The 21696-nt window shown below is 28.8% G+C and overlaps 1 protein-coding gene across 1 annotated transcript in view; it reads left to right on the top strand.

Annotated features, from left to right (window-relative positions):
* The window catches only part of LOC107443719 (mitochondrial proton/calcium exchanger protein), a gene marked incomplete at its 5' end in the record, with an annotated part of 37623 nt that extends 22818 nt beyond the window's left edge, over positions 1 to 14805 (top strand). Inside the window, 3 exon segments of the mRNA XM_043044263.2 lie at positions 2363 to 2568; positions 6218 to 6368; positions 7106 to 14805. Of these exon segments, the coding sequence (XP_042900197.2) occupies positions 2363 to 2568; positions 6218 to 6368; positions 7106 to 7228 (480 nt within the window).
* Positions 14806 to 21696: the final 6891 nt, after the last annotated feature.

The following is a 21696-nucleotide window of genomic DNA, read 5'->3' as shown; positions in this document are numbered from 1 at the left end:
TTATTGAGGAATTTTTCTTCAAATGTTTGGCGTGTTCTGTTCCTGAAAGATTTACTAATATTCTGGAGATTTTTTTCAAGTTCTTCGGCCTTTTCCTTAGGGAAATTTTGTTTCTTATTTGCTGCTAAAAAATGGCGTCTGATTCAGTCAATGACTTTGATGGAACTAAATGAAAACGTAATAAATTAATGTCCGATATTTACAGGTTCCCGCTAGACGGCGTACTCGAGCGTTGCGATCGCGAATTATGGTTGTGAACTCATCAAATTTGTTTGAACAATATAATGTTATAAGAATATAAATGTTATTTTAAAAAATGATTACTTCGAAAAATCACTTCTGTTTACCAAGAGATCTGAATGTTTATAATACTAATAGATAGTAATATTGGGAAGTAGAGGCGGAAGCGTAAGCAAACAGAATTCTTTTTAGTACATATATGTTAAGTGAATAATTTTAATTTTAGTAGAAAAACTGTTTTCTGCCAAGAAAAAACAATTACTGTGAAGCAATCATCGGGGTTGGGTGAGCGGTGGCGAACAGGTGGCTTAGCCCCCTAGTATTACATATGGAACTATGAATATATTTTTATCAGAACATTTGCTTCAGTCACATACACTAAATTCATTCATCTTTGAAATTAATAATTTATTTTCTCTAGAAAGTATGTTTTCTTTTTCTTTTATATTTTCCATCTTCTTTCCTTCGATTCAATTTCGTTCTTTTTTCTTCCCCTTTTGCATTTACTTCAGCATTTCCTATATCATCATAAAAAAATTAAAAATAAATAAATAAATGTTCTATTATTTTTTCAATCATCTGTGATTTGTTATGGCTTGAGAGTCAGGGTCAGTTATTTGTTTTCCTGTTCCTGTTTGTTTTCCTGTATCCTTCAATGTGCACCTTGCTGCTTATAAACGCCAGGTTCAAATTCACGACCTTCAATTCTTATTAGCAGGATGAGTAACTGTGATGCCACAATTGGCATTACATATTTATTTCCTATCCTTTCAAAATATCTTTCATTACTTAAGTTTTTTTTTATTAATTGAATTATTATTTTTATTAATAGAATTATTTTATTAATAGAACTTTTCTTTGAGATCCACTTTCCATATTTCCCAAAATATTTCAGAACATTTTAAAGTTGTTAATGCATTTTATGAAGGAAATGACCTTGAATTGATTTTTTAAGCCACTTAGCTTTTAGAGAAAGCATTAAAATCCCTTTTCATTTGCATTACAAACGAAAAACTCACACAAAATTAACAGATTTTATCAATAGTAATTTAACTTAAGAACGCACGTGGTAATGTATGTTTAAAATCACTTTTATAATACATGCTGCTATAATTTTATGCATAAGTTTAGCTTTTTTTAGTTGAAAATGTATGTAGCGTGATAGTATAACCAGGGTGCGTAGCGTTTTTGAAAAGTGATTAAAGATATTTATTTTCAATTTTCGTTTTTTAAAAGCCCTTAAAGGTGCTTTTTTCATTGGGTGCTTATAAAAAGTGCTTAATTTTCCCTTTTTCAAAATGAGATTTTTCCTTGACTATGTTGATTTTCGCTTCGAATTATGCAAAAAGACACAGTTCACATTGTTCTATTCAACGTTTTCATAATTAATTCAACCAAAATCTATTTTGGCGTATAGTCAGTCCGTAGCGCATGAAAACGCCATTCGATTTACATGATTCAAAATTTCATGATTTTTGACAATTGTCAAAAACAATGCTAAAAGGTTGTTGTTGTTTTTTGACATCACTGTTAAAACAAGATAAAACAGTCGATTGTCAAAAACTTTCCAACACTGCCTAATTATGATATTTTTTTAAAGTGCTTAAAAATATTTTTCGAGTGCTTGAAAAGTGCTTATTTTTTGTTGAATAATTTGGCTACGCACCCTGTGTAACACTGGATAATGTTTTGCTCTATTCTTGCTTTCCATGCAGATTTCATTTATGGTTAAGATTTATAAAGTAAATATTAGATACTAGTTTATAAGACAAATGTGTATCAATTTATCTATTTTAATTATGTCTAGTGTTTATGAATTTGAAACTTTTGTATTGTTTAAGTATTTCAAAAGGTGATTTCTATTTAACGAATTTTCCATTTAACGAACTTATTATCGGGATTTGGCGACTTCGTTAAATAGAGGTTCTACTCTAATATGAAAATGTGAAACAAAGATGTAAATAAAATTAGGTCCCGTTTACTCAAAATCCATAATCCAAGTAACGACACAATCAATGTAGGCGTCTATATTTTGGGTAATCCCGGTAAGATGACTCTCTTAGTATGTCCAGTGTGAGCATTAGATTTTATGATTCCTACATCTTGTTGTCTTTTCAAATAGGATATTGAAGAATTGAAGGACGTTGTTCTTGAAACGGGTCACAAAGAAATAAGGGAATCAAAAGCAGCTTCAAGATTATCAAATAAAGTAAACAAAATGGTATCCAAAATGGATGGTTTGATTCATAATTTGACTGAAGAAAAAGTCAACCTGGAACAGCAGATTCAAGACAAAGAAAAAGAAGGTGTAACACCTCTCAAAGAAAGGTAAACACACACTCTAGCTTTTTTTCTTTCAAGAAATCTTTTAATATACAAATCTATGTACAGTGTGCAAAAAAAGTGAACATCCTGAATAACTTTTAATCTAATTAGGGTATCTACGCACCTGAAAAGTCATGAGTTTCGGTTTAGAACAAAATTTGTCATGAAATGTCATGATTTTAACTATTTTTTAAAAAAAATCATGGAAGATCATGGATTTAGGTTACCGAAAAATCAAATTTTAAAAATGGAATCCCCCCCTCCCAAATTTCATGGTGTTCCGAATATCTGAATTTGTAACAAAATCCCCACTCACTTTCATATTTTATTCAAATGTAAAATGTTTTTATCATGTTCTTTAAAAATTATGGGGTTTCAAAAAATGAAAGGAAAAACATCATTTCTCAAACGAGTTATCTTTTAAACTTCTGTGATTTCAGAATTTTTATTATTTTTTATTTTATAAATTTAAAATTCTAGCTGAAGCAAGCCAGTCATTGGCGAATTTTTTAAATTCCGAAATGGGAACAGAAAAATCAGGAGTACTTCTTTCCTTTTGGATGAACAAGAAAAGTATCTTTAGAATATAATTCTGCAAAGAAAAAGAAGAAAAAAATTATTTGCTTTTGTATTTTTTTCAGCTATTTTATTGCTTCAACTTTTTCTTTACTCTGTTTTTTAAATTTAAAATCTATAAATATGAAGATGCAGAGTATAACAGTTTTGGTTACACCTATCATTTCAAATAATGTTATTATAGTGTCTTTTAAATTTATTGTTGCGTTTTTGTCGGAGAAAATAGTGACTTTTTTAAGTCATGAAAAATTCTTGGAATTATTCTTGGAATTATTGGAATTATTCATTAAAATTCTTGGAATTATTCATGAAAAGTCATGGATTTGAAAATCTAAAATGTAGCAGATACCCTGTATAACAATCAGACTTGCCTAGACTTGGACTATTACTTAGGTTCATGGTTCGATGGCCGAATCTATTGATGTCTCATGAAATTAAATATTTTTTTGCATATAACTTTTTCATAATTTAGTAACTGTTTTAATTAGTGTTAATGCTTTAAGCTACATTTTTTAAAATGTGGTAAAAATTTGTATACCTTACAGTTCAATTCTGGTATCAATCTCAGCGATAAACAAACAAAACTTAGATCTCTTATTCTGCTGAATGTTCCAATTGCTTACTCCCCCGATGAAATTCTCGATTTTGTGAAAACTAACGGTGATTTCGTTAACGACAGGGACAGAGTGGAAGTCAACAAAACCTCCATACCACACAAAAGATATCCTCTCAAGCACCATGTCACATTCAAATGTTCACATCTCCTGGCAAACAGACTATTACAGCTCAACTACATCTTTGTCGGTTTCACGAGATGCTTTATTAAAAAGAGATTAGTCCTTATCAGATGCCGGAATTGTCAAGAACCTGGTCATCACCAAAACAACTGTAGCGCCAACTCCTCTTATTGTGAAAACTGTGGTGAAGAACATCCAACCTCCGATTGTCATTCAAATCAAATACAATGTGTCAACTGCCTATACTACAATCAAGATCACCCAGAGGCTAATTTCAACACCAACCACAAAGCATCCGACGCTTTATGCCCAACATATCTACTTAGACTAAAAGAACTTAGATTCAATCTTCCCAGATCATAATTGACTCTGTAAATTCCAATTTAAATGATGGAAAAAAGTTTTTAACACTTTCCTTTCCCAGGTCAAACCATTTGTTTAATTCTATTTTAATGTCTCCACTAAAAACTTCTATCTAAAAATTTGGTTCAACATCGAATTTAACAATTCGTTCCATAGGTTCGCTTGCTCTTTATTTATGTATTTAAGCATTCTTTTTCAAAATTTTCTACTGAAGAAAGAAAAAATAACTAATAATAATAATTTTAGATTTAATTTCCTTTTTCTCTTTCTTTTTCTTTAATTTTCTTTTTACTGTCTTTCTTTTTTTCTTTTCTTTTGACACTTCCTTCTTTTTCAAAAGAAAAAAATAAACTTATTTGCTCTTACTCCTTCATTAAAAAAGAAAAATAAATAAATGATAATTATTATAATTTCTCTATCTTAGTAAAATATTTCTTTCCATCCTTTTTTAAACTAATAGACTTTCTTATTTTGGATTCAATTTTAGGCTTTTGATAAATTTCGTATTCGAAAAATTATATGTAAAAAAAAAAAAATTTTCTTTTTTTATTTAAATAATAATAATAATAATAATAATAATAATTCTCTATTATAGTCTAGAATTTTTCTTTTCTTTTCTAAATTTCCTTTTTTTTTTTTAAGTGTTTGAATGCTTTTTAGTTTCATAATTTTTATTCTTACCTTAAAAATTTCGACGTTGTTTTCAGATTCATTTTCTGTTCTCTGTATAAGTCATTTATTCTTGTTGTAATTTTATGTGTTTTATGTATGTTTTGTCTGTAGAATGTTTGTTCTACTCTCGTGTGCCCTGAATAGGGCGGGTCGAGGTATTAATAAACAATACCTTACAGTTCAAATTGTTTTTGAATTTTGATCAATAAAGTAATAAATAATTTTTTTTAAATATTTATCTGCATGGAATTATCTTTGGATAGAAAGATTTTATAATTGTGTAGAAAAGTATTTTGTTTTGTTTGAAAGTTTTTGAGATTTGATGAAATCCACAAAAACGCAAATTAACATTAAAGGATCCAAACTTTCGACCACTCTGCTTACCAAATCATTGGGTTCCTTGGTCGGGAGAGTGGTCGAAAGTTTGGATCTTATTTTTCTGATTGTGACTACCATTCCGAGAGTGAAGAATCCAAATTTGTAAAAAAATTTAGAAATGCCTATTTAGAGAAAATACATGCATTTTTGTGTCTGATTTCATAACTTAAAATGTCATCTGCTCTATGCAACATATTTTAGTTTAGATTATAGTTATTACATATTTCATATGAAAATTAGACCAAAAGTTATTCAGGGTATTCCCTTTTGTACAACACTGTATTTTTTTTTTTTTTTTGGTGTATGTTAAAACCATTAAATCACATAATCAAATTTAAGATATTCTATAGTAACATAATTACATATGTGCCATAACAACATAATTACAATAAGTGCTATAATAACATATTTATAATATGAGCTATAATAACATAAGATCAACCTATACTAAATAAAATAAAAACTTGTAATTATACAGGCTTTGTAGTTCTGATATTCCTAACTTTCCAGATAAAAAATATTTTCTCTTTATTTGTCCTGATTTTTGGTTTTTTGTCCCGACATTCCAGATTTTAGTATGTACTCTCAGTACAATTCGATAGTTCTAATTAAGAGACTGCCTAATTATATATACAAATTAGGCATAGAGCCTTACCCACAGTATTAATAGTTTATACTTTTTGGAAAATCCAGTCATTCTCTGTTAAAGAAACTCAATTAATAATGTTCTTACTTTGGACAAGCTACATGTCATAGTTATGTTTATGAGATTGGCAAATTGCTTGTTAATTCCGCTTTGTGCAGCACCATATATTCTTTGAGTCATATAATTTGAACGGTCGATATATCGACATGCACAAATCACCAATACGTGTCATGTTTAATTTATTTAAGATTGTTACCTGACTGTGCGATATTGTTTTTAGGGATGATATTGTCAGCATCAATGACCTGGTTACAGCCATAAGAAAGATCCGGAAAGTATCCGACGAGTCTAAGCTTCAACAGATTGCTGAGGTTCTAGAAAAATTGGATGTAGACAGAGATGGATCTGTTGAAATTGATGATTTGTTGAAGGTAATTTATTGTTTTTATACAATAAGAGTAATTATAAAATTAACATGGTGCGTAGCATTTACAAAAAGTGCTTAAAGGGGCTTATTTTCGAATTTCGTTTTTTAAAAGCCCTTAAAGGTGCTTTTTTTCATTGGGTGTTTTTAAAAAGTGCTTAATTTTCCCTTTTCGAAAATGATATTTTTACTCTTCATTACCATGGCAATTTTCTCTATTTATTATGTAAAAGTAGGCTTTTCACATTGTTCTATTCAACGTTTTCACAATTCATTCAAACACAATGCATTTCGGCATAGCATCGGCCTGTAGTGTATGAAAGTGGCAATCATTTTACAGGTTTGATGAAATACTTGCGAGTCCGCATGTGCGTATAGTGAGCTGGATTCAGTGTGATTATTGCTCTCTCTGGAGCAACACTGCTGCATTTTGTAAAATATTCTAAATTTTAAGCTCTATTTTCCACCCTCTGAAATCGAACCGAGAAATCTCTCGATAATTTTTTAATGGCTAATATAATCAAGAAAAGAGTTCTTTGTCAGAAACTAGCTGTTTTACATGATCATGTAAAGTCTTTGAAAATAATTTTGCATTTTGTTAATGTATCTAGCACTTAAAAATATTTTTGAGCGCTTAAAAAGTACTTAAAGGGTGCTTATTTTTTGTTGAAGGATTTGGCTATGCAACCTGTATTTTTAGCACTGATTATGATTTATAGCACTAATATAATATATTTTAAATAGGTTATTGAGCTTCTTGAAAATGAAGATGTGAAGGTGACCAAGAAGCAAATGGATGACATCATTGAGCTCCTCTTGAAGGAAGAGACGCTGGAAAAAACTGAAAAGAAACTGCGACCTCATTAGTTATTTATTTTATTATTTATTAGCACAAAAGTGGACACTTGTCTGTACTAGTGAGCAGTGGGTTTTAAAAAAAAAATTGTTGTTATGTGATACTTGCTGGGTATTTTTGTAGACAGTGCTGTAGCTGATGCAGTAATGCTTACAAAATAAGCTGTTGTGATCTATAAAAAAGCTGTTATGTGTAAATAGTTCTGTAACACTAATATGGTGTTATATTTTGTTTTGTAGATAGCTCTAAGAGAACTTGTGTTTAAATTAAGTTTGTTTCTATGTTGCGCAGAAGTTCTGATAATTTTACCTTTGTTGACTAGATATATTAATGTGAATTTTAGTTTTTTCTCGTCGACGGGTGCATAAACATTTTCAATGGGGGGATTCAGTTTTTATATCAACTGATGAAATTATTTACAAAGTGTAATAAAAGCAGACTTCAAAATCTTGCAACTCAGTTTTAAAAAAATCAAGCTGTTTTAATAAATTTTGCTACAATAGGTAGTCATGTCATTTTTATTTACAGGTTATCCGCTTACNCCCCCCTCCATTTCATGGTTACTTGAATATCTGAATTTGTAACAAAATCCCCACTCACAGTCATATTTTATTAAAATATAAAATGTTAAGAAAGATGCAGAGTATAACAGAAAAGAAAGAAAAAAATATTTGCTTTTGTAATTTTTTCATCTATTTTATTGCTTCAACTCTTTCTTTACTCTGTTTTTTAAATTTAAAATCTATAAATCTGAAGATGCAGAGTATAGCAGTTTTGGTTATACCTATCACTTCAATTAATGTTATTATAATGCTTTTTTAAATTTATTGTTGCGTTTTTGTTGGAGAAAATAGTAACTTTTTTAATTCATGAAAAATCTTGGAATTAGTCATGAAAAGTCATGGATTTTAAAATCTGAAATGTAGCAGATACCCTATATTTACTCCAGTTTTGAATAACTTTCACTAAAGGTTATGTCCTTAACCGGGGTCATGGACATAACACAATATTTTGTGTCCATGACAGCCAGTTTTTAATTTTTAAAAAGAAATTTAATTATCTAAAAGTTTCTAATATTTGGTGTAAGTGTTTATGCCATCATGACTCATTTTCACAAAATTTGTTGGAATTGTTTGGAATTTTTTAAACTGAGTTTTATACTTCTAAAATATGCAAATACAATATTCATGATTGGGAAAATTAACAAATGTTTACAAAGTAAATGTATTCTAGTTTTGAACAAAATAAATATTGAAGTTTTGTACATTTTATTTTTTATTTTTATTTTTAAAAATCAAATTTTATTAATTTTCTATCTTTTTCTGTGGATAAATTAACTTTGCTATTTCATTTATTATTGCATATTAATACTTTCTTTAATTTTTGAAGAAAAAAAATGGTAAAACTACATTTTGTTGGGAAAAATATTTTGTTAAAAAAAAGTGATGCTTTTGAAAGATTTAAATCTTTTGATACTTGAGTTTTGGGATTTCAATGCTTAACACTTTTTCTAAGTTGATCAAAATAAGTTTGAAAAACAATTAAAAAATTTCTCTTTGTAGTTATATAATTTTTTCTGATTAAATATTGGTCAGAAAGTTTACACTTTGACCATTTGAGGAACTAAGTTTATGCATCTCTATATTAACTCATTTATACTGAGAATCCTTTTTAAAGCACAACCATAAAAAGGCATCTTAAGTTCATACTAATTTTGTTTAATTTTATTAACGACAAAATGTCTTACACATTCAGTAGATACTTTAAATTTTTCAATTCTGACTTGAAAGCAGTTTTTTCTCAAAGAAAAATATTAATTTGTTTATTTATTTAATCATTAGTTTATTTGTGTTTAGCAAATACTTATGTTTTTTGTTTAATTTGCATGATATTAGATTTTAATATTTTTTTGCCATTTTGCATAACATCTCTATATGTTACGATTTTTCAAATTTTATAAATTAAACAAAAAGTTTTCATGTAAAATTTTTGTATGATTCTTTCAGTTTGTTTAATGATAAATGTTATTAACATACAAAATATTACTAAAAACTTATGACTTGGAATTGAGGAATTAGTTAGGTAATTTTTTTTGTGGGTATTTATAGTTAAAAACATTTGATTGAAAAGCTTTTATAAGTAAAGATTGAGAAAATATCATAGTTATCAGGTGGAATTAGATCTTAAGCGTTCTAATTAATAGCTTTTACCTTGGAAATTACAGCAAAAGTTTTTTTTTTTTTTTTGATGATGAAAGAAATTATTTTGAATTTTAGTTACAAATTTTCTTTTAGCTTGTTCTAAAATTAAGAGAAACTGAATTTTAAAAACTTAGAAATTGATTGAAACATTTTTGAACAAATTAAATTGGTGAAACTAAACTTGGTTGGTTTCTTGTCATTCTTGCTTTTTTTCCTCTTCCTTTTCTTTTATTAAAAAAAAAAGAAAAATGAGTACCTGATTTTGATAATTAAAGTGAAATTACAATTATTATTCATTATACATTAATTTCTCATATATTTCAAACAAAGCATACTTTTCAACAAAGACACAATTTTTTTAAAGTAATAAAATAGTTTTAAGGAAAACTTGACTTGTGTACAAATTTTTTATACATACTATCAGAAAATAATTTAAAAAACAACTTTCAAAAACTTTTTAAAGCAAAACAAGTAATAGAAATATGCAAATAATTAGGTTGCTGTCATATATCTTGTATTTGAGTTAACCATCTGCGCACATTTATGTAGGATGTTAGTTTTTCGAATCACTCGATAGTAGATATATTTTTTCTTGTATTATGAACTAATATTTTTTTATGCAGTTAACATAATCTTCAATTGAATTTGAAGTGGGTATTGAAACAAGGAATTAATTTTATATTGTCAAATGAGTAAATTATTATCTAATTATATACATTTACCATTATAATAATCTTATGAAAATTTAATAACTTTGAAAACTTTTCCCTATTTTTTAGAAAAAAGAATAATCTTTTATTTTTATATCCTGCTTTTATAGGATCATTAATTAGTGGTAAAATTTTGTAGTAATTTTCAAAGGGAGAAATAATTATAAAAAATTTATGAGTAAAAATAAAATTAAATAAGTCAAAGAGTTGTATTTTAGATGCAATTTTAAAATAGATTTCTTTTATGAATAATTTAACTTTCTACCTTCAAAATTTGTAATTTTGGTTAAATCTCTCCTCTCTCTCTGTGTAATATATATATATATATATATTTAATGTCTAAAAAATTCATAAATTATAATATTTGTACATATGTATAATATTATAATACATATGCATTTGTAAAATATTATAATATTTGTAAATTATAATCCTGTATTGTTAGACAAGTTCTTCATCGTGAACTTCATAGTTAAGCACTTTATTTCATTTTATTTATGCAAAAACTTGACAAAAATTACAAAATATTTTAATTGATGACAATTATAAAATTTTTTTTAATTAAACATTTCAAATTATATCTCAAGAACCTCCGTTATAGTTTTAGACATCTTTCATGTTTATTAAATTAAAGAAAAATGATTATTAAATCATAGATTTAAGTTATTCACATGCAGTGAAGTGATAATGAAAAGCCTTATCATTAGATAAAAAGTTATTTAGTGTCTTATTTTTATTTATTTTGTGCTCATTATGTAACTTCTTATGTGATATAGAAAAATTCATGAAATGTTGACTATTTAAAGTTAGGAAATTTCAAAATATGTAAAAAAAAGTATGAAAAAGTTATATTTTCTTCAGGTTCAGTTTTTAACTGAGTAAAATAAAGTTTAATCCATATCTTAACAAGTTATTTATGAGTTATTTCATTCCTTTCTCTGTTAATCCCTTGCCAGCTCCCTGTGGCAAAATTTTTTCGAGGTATCTGCAACAATATTTTTTCTGGTAGAATAATAAATGTGATTAGAGATAAAAGTAAACTTATACATAATTATTCATTCAAATTTTGCTGCATATAATTTCTTTATAATTTCATGTTGTGAAAATATCAATGATTTAAATTTATAAAGACATACATTTTTTTGAAATTCGTCATTAATGATTTTACTTAAGAAATTTTCAGGATTTTTAAGTTGAGCTCACAATCACCCCTGAATAATTACAAACATATATGTTACTAATTTAAAATAACAAAAGCGCTGTGTTTACAAAAAAAGCTATATAATTTTTTTAAACTTAAACATGTAGTAATTTTTTATTCTAATATGGATGATATTCTCGCATTTTGTTAGATTGGAGGGGAGAATGCACAAATTATTTCCTTCTTCGCATTTTCTAAATAATCATCACAATAAAAAAAAAAAAATTTAAATCATGAAATCCGTAGTAGTAATTGCAGAAAAAAAGATCAATGACAAAATCACGCTAATCGGTTTCCCTCAAATGCATGGTTCGTTTTGAGATTATGTTGTGTAATGAAAAATATCGGATTTTAAAGTTATGGAGAAATCATTAGCAATAACTGCCATAAATTCGATAGAATTATTTTGTTAAAAAGTAAATACTCAAATGCATGATTCGAATCCACATGAAAATCAATATCAATAACTGCTGAAAATACAATCTAAACATTACTTGGATTTACGATACCATCTGCGTAAATTGAGCGCGTCAAAAATTTATTATGCAAATGCATGATTCAAATATTACGTGCAAATTTCTGTTGGAAAAAAATATTTCCTCTTTTTTTAATTTTCAAAAAAAAAAAATCTTTCTGCAATAACTCTGTAATGCGGCATCTGCAATAATCTGCGACAATGTCGCCCAATAACATATTGCTGATTGAAGTAAACTTACTGTATATTTTTGAAAAACTAAAACGCTAAAGTTAGAAAAATGTGACTTTGATTTTATCTTTATTGATTATCACTTTTCAGTGATAGATCAGGGTTGCCTCTCCATAGGGAAAACCTGAATAATACAGACAGGGTGCATAGCGAAAGTGCTTAAAGGTGCTTATTTTTGATTTACATTTTTTAAAGGTGCTTTTTTTATTCGAAGTTTGTAAAAAGTGCTTAATTTTCTATCTTTTAAAAAGAGATCTTTTCTTTTCCGTCTCAATTGTCATTCTATAAATTCAAAAAAATGCACGATTTTCACAATTTTCTCTGCAATATTTATCAGTAACTAGTTATTTTATCATGATTATGTGAAGTTTATGAAAATGTTTGTGAATTTTATTGATTTTTATTGAACTTTAAACGGTAGAATTTTATTATTTTTTATTGCTGCACATTATTCTAATTATGATTTTCTTTTTTTGGAAAGTGATTAAAAATATTTTTTGATTGCTTAAAAAGTACTTAAAAGGTGCTTATTTTTTGTTGAAAAATCTGGCTACGCACCATGACAGAGAATTTAAAAATCACCTAAAATTGCAGGGAATTTTGAGTTTTTCTTTACAAACTGGGAAAATACAGGGAATTTTGTGTTTTGTTTCCATCTTTTAATAAATGGCGCCCTCTCAAAGGGCAATCTATGAGATATTTAAGGAAGATATTTCAGCAATAATAAATTATTTCATTTAATGTCGCATTATTTAAGTATGTTCAGCTCTTCCATTTTTACTCTAAATTTTTTCAGCAATTATAACTAGTACAGTTTGCCCAATACAGCTCATCAAGAGCACAGTAATTGCTGTTTCCTCTTAATACATTGTGTATTATACGTACAGAGAAAATACAGGAAATTTTTTTCCAGATTTGAGTGGTAACCCTTTAGATACAGCATAACCGCTTGTATTCAGCTGACAGTAAATGTGTTAATTATAAAACGTGAGCTGAAATAAAAAAGAAAAATATAAGCTTTGAAATTTATCTAAATTTCTTACAAAACGTTACCCAAAATTAGAGCTAATATAAATTGACTATGAAAAAGCATAGTTTAATAAAAATGTTGAATATAATAGCATATTTTTTTTTTTTTTTGTACTTCATAATAAATATGAAATATTATTTTATTATTTGTGATACATAGCATTATTGTGTTTGTAAATATCATAAATGTTTATTATTTGTTTCAAAAGCAGTTTGATACTTTTGTATATTTTTATTATTTGTTTTAAGAACAGTTTTGTATTTTAATACAATCAAAAAATTTTTGAAATTTCTTTCAAAGTGGTATATATTAGAATTTTTAGTAGTTCTGATAATTTTCAAGATACAGTAGAACTTTGATCATCTGTGTATTCCGCAATGACATCCAAACTTTTATTGCAAGTGATCCATGATTGATTTTTTTTTTTTAAAAAAAAAGTGTAACTGAACACTTTTATGCATAAACTGCTACATATGAACTCTTCCGTGAGAATTCTACTGTATGTACTTGTATAAATATATTATACAGTTCCTGGTTAAATTATTAGACGTACTATAAGATTCTATGTAAAATTTTAATTATCAGATGATACTATATAGCTTTGTTGTTTTTATGCGACTGAAACCGGTAATGGTTTGCACTTGTTACGTTCAATTGGTTAATTAAGACGATATATAATATAAATTCAAAAATTGGATAAATTAGACTATATAATATAAATATAGAATATTTGTTATAATAGGTAGTATCTTATAATAATTAGACCAAATTATTAGGCACGCCGTGATGTTTTAATAATTACATATTTTGCACGAGTTTATGTGCAATATTTTTATATTTAAATATACTAGTAATGAGTTTTTATTCAGGTGATTTTTTAATATACTTCCTATTTTTATTTATTTTTAGCGTATTGCAGTACAATGTTAACCAATTGATGCACATAAACAAGCGTAAACCTGTTTCAGCCGTGTAAAAACAATAAAGTTGTATACTATCACCTGATAATTAAGATTTTACATAGAATCTTATAGTGCGTCTAGTAATTTGGAATAGGACTGTATGTTTGTCCTTATTGTTTCTTTATGTATATTTAAAATATATCTTGTATGTTTAAAATATATACTAATGAGTAATTTGAACATATGAATGCATTTTAAAATTAATATTTTTTTGTTCCTGATTGTCAGTGATTTTTGTTATTTGCGGTGCCCTAGCTTCCCGATTTCGCAGGTGATTAAGGCTCTACTGTATATTATTTTGGTGCTCTTCTTCACATTATTCATGCTCGTTTATCATTTCACTAGTGTGAATGTATTTTACAAAATTTAGTACAAGAAAAGATTATTAAATTTTTGTATCAGTAGAGTTAATAATTTTAGGCCGGAGTTAATTTCAATATAAAATTACACTTACCGCAATTATTATTTGCGGTAAGTGTAATTTCTCTTTATAAATTAAATGCCTAACCCCAAATGTTTCTTTTAAATTCTATCCACTTAAAGATCTCATTAGGCAACATTTCATGAAGTTTCATAAATCTGTCTTTTAATAATACTATGGAAGAGGAAAACTTTGTCTATGGAATTCGTTAATTTCTATTGATATCTGTTTTTATGATAAAAGTTGTTTTATAACAGATTCTATTTAGTTATAAATAGTTAATTGACACAAGTACAAAATGATAAAATGTATACTCTGTTTATTGCAAGTTTAAAAAAATAAATCATTATAAACATAGTATTTGATTCAATAAATTTCAATTTGACTTCATTATTTATTTATTCAAACATGTTTTAAACACAGAGTTGCTAAAAACCGAATCAAGTTAATTTGAATTTAAGTTTTGAGTCCTCGTTACATAGTGTTTAAGGCATGGGTGCCCCTCTGGCTAATCGATACGAATTACGCACCCGGCTCTCACCGACCGCAGTGCTGACGTGAAATACCCTAAGTGGTAGACGGATCGTGTGTTAGAGTCCCCTTGCCGGCAGACTAACCGTGGGAGGTTCTTGTCTACCTCTCCATGTAACTCAAATGCGGGTTAGTTCCATCGTAAAGTCCTCCACGAGGGGAAAATTTTCTCCCAATACTCTTTCCAGGAGTTCCTTTGTCTTCTGGATTGGGTTCAAAATAACAAGGCGTAAAAAACCTAAAAAATTGGCTCGTTTGTTCAATGACGGTTATAAAAATAAAATTAATAATAATAGAGCTGTGATGGCTCAGAAGATAGAGCTTTTGCCTTCCAATGAGCTGAACCAGGGTTCGAATCCCAGCGACAGCTGGTCGATACGAATTCTGCACCTGGCTCTCACAGAATGCTGGCGTAAAATCTCCTGAGTAGTTGACGGATCATGGGTTACAGTCCCCTTGCTCTCAGGCTAACCGTGGGGTGTTTTTGTGGTTATCCTCTTCATGTAACGCAAATGCAGGTTAGTTCCATCAAAAAATCCTATACGAAGGCGAGTTTTTTCCACTATTTGATCCAGGAGTTCCCTTGTCTTCTGGATTGAATTCAAAATTACAAGGCTACAGAGTTGAACATTAGTAGTCGTAAACCTCCAAAAATATGGTCGGCTTTTCAACGACGGTTATAAAATAAAATTAATAGTAATAAAAGAAAGTTATTCGCTCCTCATCTGTGTCTCATCAACATATTTAGTAAAAAGAAGATCTAGTTCGATCGTCCAGCTTCTCCCAAAACAAAGAAGTAAGTCGGACATTTGTCCCGCAGTGGACTGATCGTTAAGACACGGTTCCCAGCAGATCACCGAAGTGAAGAATCACTGGTTGCGGTCACTGTGCGGGTGAGTGACCACTTGGATTAGTCTGCGTAGGGACCGAGGGTGTGCGGTATTGGTCCTCGTTAAACTGTTCTACCGTAAAGTGCACGACTTCGCGTGCAGGTCGTCGGGCTACCGAAGCGGGGGTGCCATCCCCTCTGCAGAGGATCAAAATTGTGATGGCAAGTCTTCGGATCATCCTCAAGGATGTTTCCCAGACCGTCGCCAATAGCCCATTGTTCAGCTCTATTGCGATGTAAATTAACTACAACAACAAGTCGGACATTTATTTGCTTCAAAGGAGACCTATGCTTAAATCTAGGGAGCATAAAGCCTGATATTCGAGCTTTAACTGAAATCCACCAAGATCAAGAGAGGAGGTAAAAATTAACAAGTGAGTTTTTAATTTTTTCTTCTTCTCGTCTTAGTTGTTAACATTTTCAATTTTTCCAGATTAAATTTAAAAAAATGTGCTCTAACTTCAATTATTTCGCTTCAAATGTCACCTCTTTTTGAAAAAAAAATTCTAAAGTGACTGGATAAAATTGCTTTATTACTTACATTTTAATTTAAATTAAAATCAGGTAGAATTTAGCATATATTTAAATTTATTGATGCTCAATATTGTTGCAACGATGTGTTTTATTTCAATCCAAAAGAAAAAAAAGGGGTGATGAATGTCAGCCACTTTCTCGATTGTATAACTCTCGTATAACTCTGTAAATATTGGGTCCTATCGTTATGAAACTCGACAGAACTATCATTATGGCCGCAGCATTCCATAGGAAATACGTTAGGCGTTATTTTCTTTTTAGTTTATTACTTTCAGAAGAACGGTCGAAAGTTTGGACTCCTTTATCTCGGTGGAAACTGCACACAGCTGTAGAATTTCTTTTAAATGAAAAATTTAAAAATAATTTTTAATAATTGTTTATTAGTTTTTTTTTGTCATTTTATTTATTAATGCTCCAAATTTTGTTTTTAATTGGAAGGTCATTGGTTAGAAGTATTATCAGATGTGTAAATAGGTACAGGTACAAATTTGTACTTTTTGTAAATTACACCCTTATAACTCATACACTATTAGTCCGATTGTTAAATTCAATGAGAAAAAATACATCGAAAACCATGCCTAATTTGCCTTTTTAGAAAAAATTCAGCTTTCCCCTCAAATCTCCCACATTTCCCCTCAAAAAAGGGGCTTAGTGTACCGAGGGGAGTTTTCAGGTGTATTTATAATAACACAACAAAGCTTTTTATCAGGATATATCTTGGGCAGGGCCGGATTAACCACACTAGGCACGTGCCTAGGGCCTACGAAATTCAGGGGCCTACGAAAAACTTGGGAGAAAAAAATTGGCTGACAAAAATAATTTAGCTTTAAAAACAACAAGTGTATTTTGCACAAAATTATGAAGATACAAATAAAAATATAATATTTTTCGGTAATAAATTATTTTGCAGAATCTTATGATCTAATATATTACTTTTTTGCGATTTTTGGATTCAACGAAATCTTGTATTATGCTGTCGAATTCCAAACTACGCAAAATGTCGTATTCAATAGACATAAGTGCGAGCGATGCCAAACGATCTTGATTCATTGTTGAACGCAAATAATTTTTTATCAATTTTAATCTGGAGAAAGATCTTTCTCCTTCTGCATTTGATCCAAGAATCGACAAATATATTTTTAATGCAATGTGAACGTTAGGAAAAGTATTCACAAGTTTATCTTTAATTTGAGCCTTCAACATTTCTTGTGCAGATTTATGTTCATACAAATTTGAAAATAGTAAAAATTCATCTACAAAGTTTTCCTCTAAATCGGATGAGTAAATTTTCACCAAATTTTGCGCTTCTAGTTTAATCTCAGATTCTGACAAATTTTTGTGAACAAGAAAACCGAAATTATCGTACAAATCACTGTAAGCTTTACGCCTTTTAGTCATTTCTGAAATTAATACATCTAAAATGGCGTAATACGTTCCTGACAAAACGTGACTAACATTTTATTAAAATAGTATTAAATCATTTTTTTTCTATTAGTAAACATTTAACCTACCTTGCAAATTTATTTATAAATAATTTCAAAAGATTTACTTTTGACAATGTTAATTTCCTTCACTTAGTTATCATAGTAGTATCATGAAAACTATGAAGCTATTTGTAGTATAAATATTTCTTGTAATTAATCTCACTATCAATTTCACTGTTTTCTTTGCTGGTTTGTTGTTGTATTGTTGACGTGAAGTGTTTACATAGTTATCGATCGAACTAATCATAATGGTATTATCGATATCAACTGCAATATCGGCAGTATGTCGGTATTGCAGATAAAGTTCGATAAACAAATTTGTAAATTAAAATCCATATTAATAAAAATGTTAAAAAAAATATGCAAGAAAATTTTGGCATATATTTTGAAAAGAGGGGAAGGAGGGGAGGGCCCAAAAACGGCTATGCCTAGTATAGATATAATCCGGCTCTGATCTTGGGTATTACTTTTTTCGCAAAAATATCAGCCGTAATTACTGGGCTATATTTAAATAACTCCTAACATCGAGGTGCAGATCTAGTGCGACGTAAATAATAATAATAAAATAAAAAACTACGTACAATGTTAGTTTTTACTTCTTTTTTAATGTGAACTGAATGTTTATGGCAGGAGTATTATGGTTTTATAGTATGGCGTAATTGTGGAATTGTTGCCAAATTTAAATTTTGTTTAGAAAAGGAAAAAAATCAAAAGAAAAAATATTTTTAAAAACCACGTTTTTGTAGAGGAGAATAATAATTAAAAAATAAAAATTTGAAAAACGAAAAACGTGGGGTGCATGAAATACATAACAGTAATGTTATATTAGTGTGTATATGTGTGCTCATAGGAATATGTGTATGTATATCTGTAATTGTATCTGAATGTAGATGTGGAATGTGTTTGTGTAAGTCGATGTGTATGTGGCTGTGCATGTGTATGAGTAAGAAAACGTGTATATGTGCTATTATGTATTACATGCGCCCCACGTTTTTCGTTTTTCAAATTTTTATTTTTTAATTATTGTTCTCCACTACAAAAACGTGGTTTTTAAAAATATTATTATTAGTTTTTTTTTTGTACTCACTTCCAAAATCTCAATTTTTTTACTCACTGTACACAAAACTTTTCAACTGACATGTGACGCTAATTTGAAATAATCGAATCGACAGCAAGAGACAATCGCGAAAATACTAATTTTTCTTTATTTTAATTTTATTTTACTTTGTATGTCTTCTTTCTCTTCATTTTCATGCATTGTCATCCAATTCTGAACTACGTGCTAAATTTGAAGTCTGTAGCTAGTCGGGAAGTTAGTTTAAAATCGATTGCAAAATTCCACCCGAACAGACGTGCACGAAGGCAAGTTAATATAAACGTGGTAAAAAAAGTGGCTAGATTTCAATACTTTGAATTCGAAAGTATTGAAATTCATTTTTTAAGCAAATGTTTATACAAATGATATTAAATAAATAATATTAAATAAATAATAATGACATATCATTTTAATTTGATTAAAAAAATTATTTGTTTTTCACTCTTTAAACAATTAAAGGCTGAAGAAAGTTATTAAAGTTTACTGGCGTGTGACTTCGGCACGCCACTCTAATATTTATGTAAAAAATATAGTTGAAAAATTGGGTTTAATGAGTGAGTAATGTAGATTATATAGTGTTAGAATGCCAGACGTCGTCTTAGCATCGGTTTTCATAAAGTTTGATTGTGCCATTATAATCACCGAAAATGAAATTTTGGAATAATTAAATTTATTTACAACAGCAATGGTTCAAATGTTATTTTTGAGATAATTATTGTTAAATCCTTAATGACCTTCAGAGTAAATAGGCAAATATTGTGATCGAATCCAACTCAAACAATAAGTGAACTACAGTTTTATTTATTTTCGTTCTAAAATAAATATACAAATACTTCAAGATATCATTAACTATAAGTGTAAATATTTTATTTGGAATCGAGAAGTCAGATTCTATTTTTTATTATTATTATCCATATATTTCTTTTTCTCCTCATCTTGCCCATAATTGTCTTCGTTCAAAAAATTTACATTTGCGTACTAAGTATACCTCGTCTTCATGTTTTCTGTTTTAAAATGTTTTATCAACGACAAGATTTTAATACATTTTCTTTGAAGAAATCTCGATTTGGAAGGTAAGAAATCAGATTCTTTCTCTATACGAAAAAAAAAAGTAAGATTAGCTGTTTTGGGTGTTCATTATATTTTGTTTTTCTGAGAGGAAAAAAAAAAACTGTATCAATGAGGGTGAATAGAGAAAGGTGCAAGGAGTTCGAGGGAAAAAAGTTTAGTTCATGAATAATTAATTATTAAACGTGTAAAAAAATCTGCGGATTACTTTACTGATTGCAGTAATGCAATTACAGAGTTGAAATTAGATGTGCTGAAATTGCCATTTTTGTTTCTGAACTTTTCTTCCACTTTTGTTTTTGTTTCCAAAATTCCAATATGTATTGTTATAGCATTAAATGTTTTTTTAGCGAATTTATTTTTCATTTTTATTAAAATAATGACTATTTATACATTGTTGCAGAGAACTTTATCTCGAGATATATATTCATTTTTAAAGCTCGAGCTTTATTCGTTGTGAGTAAAGTAATAGAAAAAAATGAATGAGTTTAAAAAAATAAGAGAGATGTTGCCATATTTTCATAGTAGTATTTATATCTGAATTTTTAAAAGTATAAAAGATTCAAGCAAAAAAAAAGAAAAAAAAAGTTTCTAATTTGAAGTGTTATACAATGTAAGATTGTTATTATTATTGATTGTTAACTAGTGAAATTACTACTTATTTACTTTTTCACATATTATGTATTCGCACTAAGTATGTACGTATTTATACTTTGAACTAAATATTTATGCGTACTTATACTTAGCATATAGTACTAAATATATTCGTTTAATTTTCATATTAAGGAAATTTAAATAATGAATAAATTTTGCACAAATAATCTGTAAGTAATCCATTATCACTGCAATTAACTAATTCAGTTTTTTTACCTGATCACTCTCTTTTATAAAATGAACTAAAGCTAAAAGTGTTTTGGGTCCGTCCGTAACGCTTTCGGTCTAGTTCGTTGATTTAAATCATCTGATTTTTTTTAAAATTTATTTAAATCAAATTAGATTATTCTAATTAATTGTAAATTTAAGAAGTAATTTAAAATGATGTTGTTTAAAAATTTTAATGACGTTCATAGTTATAAAATTTATTGTAGGATATGCACCGAAGAGCCATTGCATTATGACTACCCTCCATCTATAACAATGGACTCGCCCAGGTTTTCATGGTTCCTCGTCCAGGAACAATGTTTTCATGGGGCACATTAGGACCCATAATCCTCATAGAACAACCCCTGACGTCTGTAAGCTACTTGAACATAGTTGCAGACCAGGTTCACCCATTCATGGCAACAGTTTTTCCTGCAGGGGATGGTGTTTACCAACAGGATAATGCACCATGTCATAAGGGTCGAATCGTCGAGGAACATTCCAGTAACTTTCAAGTCATGTATTGGCCCCCAGATTCACCTGACCTTAAAAGAGCATTTGTGGCCCTACTTGGAAAACCAAATCCGTGCTGCCACGCTACCCCCTCGCAATGTGAGGGAATTGCATTACCAGTTGGTGAGCGCTTGGTGGTACCAGATACCTCAGACTACCCATCAGCATCTTGTGGAATCAATGCTACGGCGGGTGCTAGCAGTTTTGAGGGCTAAAGGTGGTCCTACATGTTATTAGCAGGGTGGTCATAATGTAATGGCTCTTCGGTGTAT

Source organism: Parasteatoda tepidariorum, chromosome 6, assembly GCF_043381705.1.
Source record: "Parasteatoda tepidariorum isolate YZ-2023 chromosome 6, CAS_Ptep_4.0, whole genome shotgun sequence".
NCBI classification, from domain to species: Eukaryota; Metazoa; Arthropoda; class Arachnida; order Araneae; family Theridiidae; genus Parasteatoda; species Parasteatoda tepidariorum.
Note: the sequence above shows the minus strand (reverse complement) of the source record. Positions and strands in the feature narration are given on the sequence as shown.